Genomic DNA, 8,100 nt, shown 5'->3' with positions numbered 1-8,100 from the left:
GATTTATAATGAAATATTGGAGAGCAAGGGGCCCATATACTGTTCTTGAGGGGCCCTGAGCTGTCCGTGTCCACCCCTGGCTGAGCCCCTTTGATTTTTCAAATCCGTTGTACACGCGGCAGACAAGATAAAAAGGGCGGACGTCTTTCATAAATATGGTGCACATCACTTGCACTATTTTTGTAACATTCATTAAAAAATTTTATGGTTAATTTAATGTCATAAATGTGAACCAATGTGTCTATAGAATGAAAATAATATTTCGGGATGAAACAACCGTTTTTAATTTGTATGAAGAAAAGTTTTGCAATGTTCTAATATAATTTTTGATTCAATACCTCATCTTTATTAAGATCTCTGCTTTCTGACAGTGTATAGAAGCGTTCTGACACATGCACATGGCTCGTTACAAGAAATTACTCTGTATACACTGTAATGAGCTGTGCACCGCTGTCAGTTGGATACTATCAGATTGGGCTTTCATTTACTGAATGGGAAATAAACTGTCTCCATTCACTGAAAGCAAGTAGAGATCTAAGTGTAAATCAATAAAGCCATTTGTGCTTTTGTGTCACTGCCTCACAAGCCCAGGCTAGTAATCCTGTCAATATGCTAGGTTGCAGGCAGAGGGCGCTACTGCGGAAGTAGTATTTATTATCACTCTATTGTACGTATATTCAACGAGCGTTTCCGGCTGCAGTAGAACTTCCGGTATAAAGAGCGCCGTTGGAGAGCGTCTCCCTGGCGCAATTTTTTTATTCCCCTTATCGGCTGTGAATCCGCGGCATCCACGTTGCAGCCATGGTAAGTACCGTCCAGCCGGGTTCCACCGGCAGTTGCTGGCTGGAGGGTAGTTGTATTTGCTGTGTGGGGCGGAAGGGGGATGTGTACCGCTCACACGATGACTGGCTCCCCGGTACCGGCCGTCGCTCTCTGCCGCCTAATGTGTAGTAATGGCCGGCCTTGTTCCCGCTCTACACTGCTGGAAGGGGCACGTGTGACGATGCCGGGCATTCGGTGCAGTGCTACACTCTTAATAATCCGCGGTTTCTGTTCCTTAGCGCTGCTGCCCCCTGAGCTCTGCTTTGTATATGTGCGTGCAATGGCTGCCGCCTATGGGTAACGTGCAGGTCTCCTTGTGCAGTTATATGCGGAGGGATAAAGATTGCCGCCTCCCAGCACTGCTATGGGCATAATGGATGCATTTTGGCACTTGTTTGGTTCCTGGAAACATTGGGGAGCTGCTATCCGACTAAGGTGCTTTCCCAATGTAGGCACTGCGGGTTTATCCGATGTGCCCATAATGTGTGTGACCCACGGTGGTGCCACGCTCATTTATCCAAATACAAAGCTCTGGGAATGAGGCATTTTACTAACTGGCCACAAGTACTTGGTCATGGTGACCAGGGCTCAGGTGTAGGACCTGCTCAGTGCCAGGTCAGGGGTTGTGCTTTGTAGGAATATAAATATCAGAGGCGAAGCTCCTGCTTTTCTTTCTCGAAGGGGCTCCAAGCAGTACCCCCCCCCCCCTCACTGATCACAGTTGTGGCATAGTTTAGATTTATGCTAATGACTTTCTTAATGCCCACCCGGTCGTTTTTTACCTTTTTACCAACGGGGCATTGTGGAGAGAAGTGTATGAAGCTGACCAATCAGCGTCATACACTTCTTTCCATTCATGTACTCAGCACAGTGTGATCTTGTGAGATCATGATGTGCTGTCACTTACGCACATTAACGCTACTGAAGTGTCTTAAGTGAATAGACATCACCTCCAGCCCGGACGCAGAGGACCTTAGGGGGCATGCATGACATTCATCACAGGCCTCCTTTAAAGGTATGTGTTGGGAAGCTCCAATGACTTAACTGGCCCTATATATGCAGTTATCGCTGGAGCTTCCTGGCACAGCAGAGGTTGCCCTGTTTGCCCACAAGGTGGCCCTATATCTCCCACAACCGCAAGAAATTTAAAACCGCCAGAATCCCTGGCTGCTATATCTGCCTGGAGAAGCAACATCACTAGCTTACCTGGGGTAACTTACTGTAGCAGCCAATACAGCTGCATATACGGTGGGTTGTTGCAGCCTTCCATCATAGGTGTCTGTTGGCAGTCCTCCTAATGTATCTTTCTGGCCGACAGTAAAGCGCAATATGATTTAGTTCCCTCCATACACTACACCGGGCATTAGAGGAAAGTCCTTCAGACTCTTTCATAGCGTTTGTATACATATTCAAAAGGCCTTTTACCCAGAAGCTGTGCCAGTCTTATTCATGGCCTCTCTGACATTGTACGTCTGCCCTATTGAACATGATTATGACTGATCTTGAATACCAGCCTCAGCCCATGGTTGAGTGGTGCTGTCAGGCAGTATCTTTCAACCTCTTTAACTGGTTGCCGACACAGGACGAGTATGCTCGTCCTGAGCAGCGAGCACTTCGCGCATTAGGACGAGCATACTCGTCCTGTGTGACAGCCGTCTGTGCCGTCTCTGTGTGTGAGATCGAGAGCGGGGCAACGGCTGTAATACACAGCTACGGCCCCGCTCTGACAGCGGAGAGGAGAGAAACATCTTCTCTCCGCTGTTAACCCTTTGAACGCCGCGATGACAGCTGATCGCGGCGTTCAAAGAGGGGGGACTGCACATTGATCGCGTCACAGAAAATAACTGTGACGCGATCAAAGCCAACAACTCGTATGGCCAGACAGCCCAGGGTCTATTGAAGGACCCCAGGGCTGTCTGAACATATTTCCTGTTAGGGCATACTGAGGTGTGCCCTAACAACTGCCTGTGTACGATCAGTAACAGGCTAATGTACTGGCATATAGATCTATGCCAGTACATTAGTTACAAAATAAAAATCAAAATGATAAATCCCTTTATGGGATTAAAAAAAAAAGTTAAATGAATGTAAAAAAAAAATAATGGTAAATAAAAAGTAAATAAAATACACAGAAACACACATTTTTTATAATAAACTTTTTAAAATATAAGTCCCAAAACATGAAATAATATAGACATATTTGGTATCGCCACGACCGTAACAACCTGTACAACAAATGTATAACATTATTTATGATCGGTGTATGGTGTAAAAAAAAAAAAAATTAAAACTGCTGCGCAACTGCTTTTTTTCTGCATTTTAATCTAATTAAAAATTAATAGAAATTAAACAATAATGTATTTGTACCAAAAAATGGTACGTACATAAAGTACAACTCGTCCCGCAAAAAACAAAGTCTCATACAACTACGTCGTACAAAAAATAAAAGCGTTATGAGCGTCGGGATGCAAAGAGGGAAATGTAAAAAAAATTGCTCTGTCCTCAAGGCTAAAATTGGCCGTGTCCTTAAGGGGTTAAAGAGAACCTTTCACCTCCCCATACATGTGCATCATGTAATGTAGAGGGCTGCACAAACCCTGGGGCGCTTTACTTTTTTTTTTTTCTACCTCCCACCGTTATTTGGAGTGTGCGATTGCATTCTTTTCACCCGAACAGGCAAGGGGGCATCTCTGCTGCGGACAGTGTATGAGCTGGGGAGCACTTACTGTCCATAGCACTGACACGCCCCCTTGCCTGTTCGGGTGAAAAGAATGCACACATGCTGTGGCACTGTCCATATCTGATTGGACAGTGTCACAGCCATAGTAACACGCCCCCTTGCCAGTACACACCCCATTGACTGTTCAGGGGGTTATTTAAATATCGGGTACCAAATATAACGGCAGCGATATCTAAATAACTGAGAAAGGTAGAAAAAAACGTAAAGTGCCCCAGGGCTTGTGCAGCCCTCCCCATTACATGCTGCACATGTATGGGGAGGAGACAGGGAGTCTGTCATCAGAATGTCCAAATTAAACAATTAACAGTGTATTGTAGAGGAGACCTGTTTCTAACATTTATTTTACATTTCTGCTTACTGCTTCCTTTGTAGAGAAATCAGTTTTATTAGTTCTATGCTAATGAGCATTTAGGTGCAACGAGGGCGGCACCGATGCTCCTAAATGCCCTTGTCACTCCCCAGTTCAACCCCCCCCCTTCCCTTCTTACCTTGATTGACAGGGCCAGGTAGTGTAATCTGCGTGTTCATGCCTGGTCCCACACTATCTAATGCACGTGTGTCCCTTCTCTTTGTCCAGTAGTGCTGACTAGAACAGGGAGCAGGAAGATCGTACTGCGCTTGCGCAGAGTAAAGAGCATGGATGTGTGTTACACAGTACGGGGCCAGGCATGAGGCATTACGCTGCCTGGCCCCTGTCAATCAATGTAAGAAGGGAGAGGGGTTGAACTGGGGAGCGATTTAGGAGCAATGGTTAATAAAACTGACTTCTCTACAAAGGAGGCAGAAAGCAGAAGTTGAAAATATGTTAGCAACAGGTTAGTCTCCTCTGCAATACCCTGTTACTAGTTTAATATGGGCATTCTGGTGATAGGCTCCCTTTAATGAATAACTCATTCAGGTGCTGACAGTAAAAAAGAGGCGGCACCCGAAGCCGATGTCAGAAAAAAGGTAGATTTATTCTCCCATCAGTGCAATAACCCGGGCAACGTTTCAGCTGCTCAATGCAGCCTTTGTCAAGCATTCAGGTGCTGCACAGCACAACATTTGGTGGTTGGGGCCGTATCTGTAAATATATTAATGCAAATCTGGATCCTTGTTAGCGGTTTAGTTTTACTTTAGACTTTTGTATTTCTCAGACGGTGGGGAAGAGCAGCAAGATGCTGCAGCACATAGACTACAGGATGCGCTGCATTCTGCAGGATGGCCGTATCTTTATTGGAACGTTCAAAGCTTTTGACAAGCATATGAACCTTATTCTCTGTGACTGTGATGAGTTCAGGAAGATCAAGTAAGTATTGAGCAGTGTTGGTGACAGATTTAATTTTATTGGATGCCTTTCCATCTAAAACCGCATCTTTTCTCTTTAGACCCAAGAATTCCAAACAGCCAGAACGTGAAGAGAAGAGGGTACTGGGTCTGGTTTTACTCCGTGGAGAGAACCTTGTGTCCATGACAGTTGAGGGCCCACCTCCAAAAGATGTGAGTTTCTTTTTTTTTTTCTTGACCGTATTCCGTATTAAAACCTATTGTTGTATACTAACAGAACGTTTTGCCTTTTAATCTAGACTGGTATTGCAAGGGTACCATTGGCCGGAGCTGCTGGAGGACCAGGAGTTGGCCGTGCAGCTGGGAGAGGTGTTCCTGCTGGGGCTCCTATGCCACAAGCACCTGCTGGCTTAGCTGGACCAGTGAGGGGCGTTGGAGGTCCATCTCAACAGGTGAGATCTAGCTGAGAACAAAACACCTATAGTAGAAATGTGAAGATAGACAATCTGCTCTAAAATGTTAGGTTTTAAGCAGGATAGAGGGGCATGGATTGAGCACATAGCCACATGTCTCTGCTCTTAACCGTAGCGAAGGCAAGATGGCTGCCACTATAATCATGTACAGAAAATAGCCAAAAATGAACTGTATAAATATATTTTGTTCTCGCTGTACAACCTCACGCTCTATTAAAAGCTCCAGTTGCTCGGGACAGCAGTTACTATTTAGACTCCCCAATGTACTGACAGTATACCCTTTTCACCTACATCCTCCTGGCACCCAAGCAGACCATAGCACAAGCATGGAAGTCTCCCCCCCCCCCCCCCCCCCTTCCCTGCCATTTGCTTCAATTAAAGGAGTTTGCCCATCAGGGATATTTATGGCAGACCCACACCTGTCTCTAGAATGGGGCCCCCTAAAACCCATTCTACTTTTCTTGGGTTCCTGCTGATACTTGTAATTTCCGACCATGTAATCCGAAAACAGCGTAGCTCATTCACTTCTATGGAAGCTACAGAAACTGTGTAGCTCAGCCAGCTACGCGCGTTCTGATTACATGTTCGGAAATTACAAGTGGCAGCGGTGAGCAAGAGGTAGAACAGGAATTAAGGGGCCCCACACCTATCTGACATTTATAATTGTCCCCGAAGGGCAAGCCCCTGTAAGCGAAGACTAGATAACTGCATGGTCAATGAACTGTCCAGCATTATACACAACTGCTCGTTTCGCAAAAATGTAGTGCCCTTGCATCTCCTACAGTCATCCTTCACTGGCTCTACCATCTCTGACCTACCCTTGATAGTCCCCGTCCCCCCCAACCTCCCTCTGCAGCAGGGTGGGACATATTCCCTTTTTTTCCGCTCTCATGGAAGACTCCTTTTGTCTTCCCCCTCTGTCTCCTTGACATGTCCTAGTCACGATCAAAGTCCCCAGGTTCTCACTTTGAGCTGTTCGAATGATATCCGCCTAATCTAGAGTTGCCATTCTACATTGTTCCTTTCTTTTACATACAAATAAAACAGAGTAAAATCTTCAACCAAAAAATAACCGATTTAGAAAATGTCACAATTTTGTTTTAATTAGGAAAATAGATACAATCTCTTTAAAGGGGTTTTCAGAGTTAAAATGTGTTACTGCTTGTAACTGATGAATATGTATACATTTAATGTGCTTTTTTCCAAATTATCCCCGTTTCCAGATGCTGCCATGGAGTATGACGGGTGATGTCCCTCTCTGGCCATTGTGTTCATCAATTTTCTTCTGGGTTTACAACAAGTCACTAGTGACGTGCCGTGTATGGGCTGTTTGGAGAACAGCAGGGAACGCGCGTGCGTGGTGTTGGCTGTACAACAGACCAGCCCGTACACTGCACGTCACTAGTGACTTGTATACCTGGAAGAAAATCAACAGTGGCCAGAGCAACATCACCCATCATGTACCCCACGCCAGCATCTGGAAACTGGGCCAATCTGGAAAATGCAAGTACATTACTAATGTATTCATAAGTTACAAGCATTAACATAAACATTATAACTCTGAAAAGCCCTTCAAGTAATTTCTGTCCATGTAGTAGGTGCTGTATTAACTGCTTCATTGGCTTCTGTTTTGTACAGGTAATGACTCCTCAGAGTCGTGGTAATGTTTCTGCAGCAGCCGCTGCCACAGCTAGCATCGCTGGTGCCCCAACACAGTATACTGCAGGAGGCAGAGGCGGCCCACCACCACCCATGGGTAGAGGAGCACCACCCCCAGGTACACCGCAGTTGCACATCTTTCTTTTGTGGGGGATAGATCTATGATGAAAATCCACAGCTGATGATTCTAATGAATACATAAAGCAGGATTACACTGAGATCTCATCTGAAGCTTAAATTTCATGTCTTGTTTGAGTTTCACTCACTTGTTTGTCTTATTGTAGGCATGATGGGACCCCCTCCAGGCATGAGACCACCCATGGGTCCACCAATGGGCATGCCCCCAGGTAGGGGAGGCCCTATGGGAATGCCACCACCAGGCATGAGACCACCTCCTCCTGGCATGCGAGGTAAGGTTAACTTATTATACACTCAATATGGTATGTGCTCAGACCATGACAACCGTCGTATAGTGACAGTGTTGGCATAAATACTAGGCAAAAGCAGTTTATGGAGAAATTGCCAGCTTTTTAGTGATGAGGACCTGTATTTTGACAAATATTTAAGAGCATTCCCACCCTAATTATTTTTTTTTTCTCTTTTGCCAGGTCCCCCACCTCCAGGCATGAGGCCAACCAGGCCCTGATCCCTGCTGCTTCCTTCCAACTTGCTGCAATACTTCCCTGACTGTTCAGATTTCATGTTTTTGTAACTTTATTTTCTATGTAAATTGAGTTTTTAATAAACAAACAGAACTGTATTCTTGTTCCTGTGCAGTCTTCTATGCCCAACTATCCACGCTAGTGTGGTATCGGTTAGGTCCGTCCATCCCCCCCCCCTTATACTGATACCAAAGGATCAGCTTTGAGTGCCTCAGAATTGTCTTGTTGCTTCCCTCCTCCCTAATGCTACTTTTAACGTGTACCTGTAAGGAACTTTTCTGGGTTTCCCTCTTTTTTTTTTTTTTTTTTTTTTTTTTATATAATAAACAATTTTTTCATAACCTCACTTTTTTTTATTTGTTAAAAAATGCATGTTGCTGATGTAGGTATCAAGTGATGGCCACTCAGCACCTGTCTGACTTCACCCTTGCCTTGCAGAAGATTTCTGTAGAGATGCTGGGAAGAGATTGGTTAAACT

At 45.0% G+C, this 8,100-nt stretch overlaps 1 protein-coding gene across 1 annotated transcript; it reads left to right on the top strand.

Annotated features, from left to right (window-relative positions):
• Positions 1-684: 684 nt before the first annotated feature.
• SNRPB (small nuclear ribonucleoprotein polypeptides B and B1) lies at positions 685-7,720 on the top strand. Its single transcript, XM_075845186.1, has 7 exons — positions 685-804; positions 4,699-4,850; positions 4,930-5,041; positions 5,128-5,280; positions 6,940-7,078; positions 7,245-7,370; positions 7,569-7,720. The coding sequence occupies exons 1-7, from the start codon at positions 802-804 to the stop codon at positions 7,604-7,606; spliced, it is 723 nt and encodes a 240-aa protein (XP_075701301.1). The 5' UTR covers positions 685-801; the 3' UTR covers positions 7,607-7,720.
• Positions 7,721-8,100: the final 380 nt, after the last annotated feature.

The sequence above is a fragment of the Rhinoderma darwinii genome, chromosome 13, assembly GCF_050947455.1.
Source record: "Rhinoderma darwinii isolate aRhiDar2 chromosome 13, aRhiDar2.hap1, whole genome shotgun sequence".
Lineage (NCBI taxonomy): Eukaryota > Metazoa > Chordata > Amphibia > Anura > Rhinodermatidae > Rhinoderma > Rhinoderma darwinii.
Note: the sequence above shows the minus strand (reverse complement) of the source record. Positions and strands in the feature narration are given on the sequence as shown.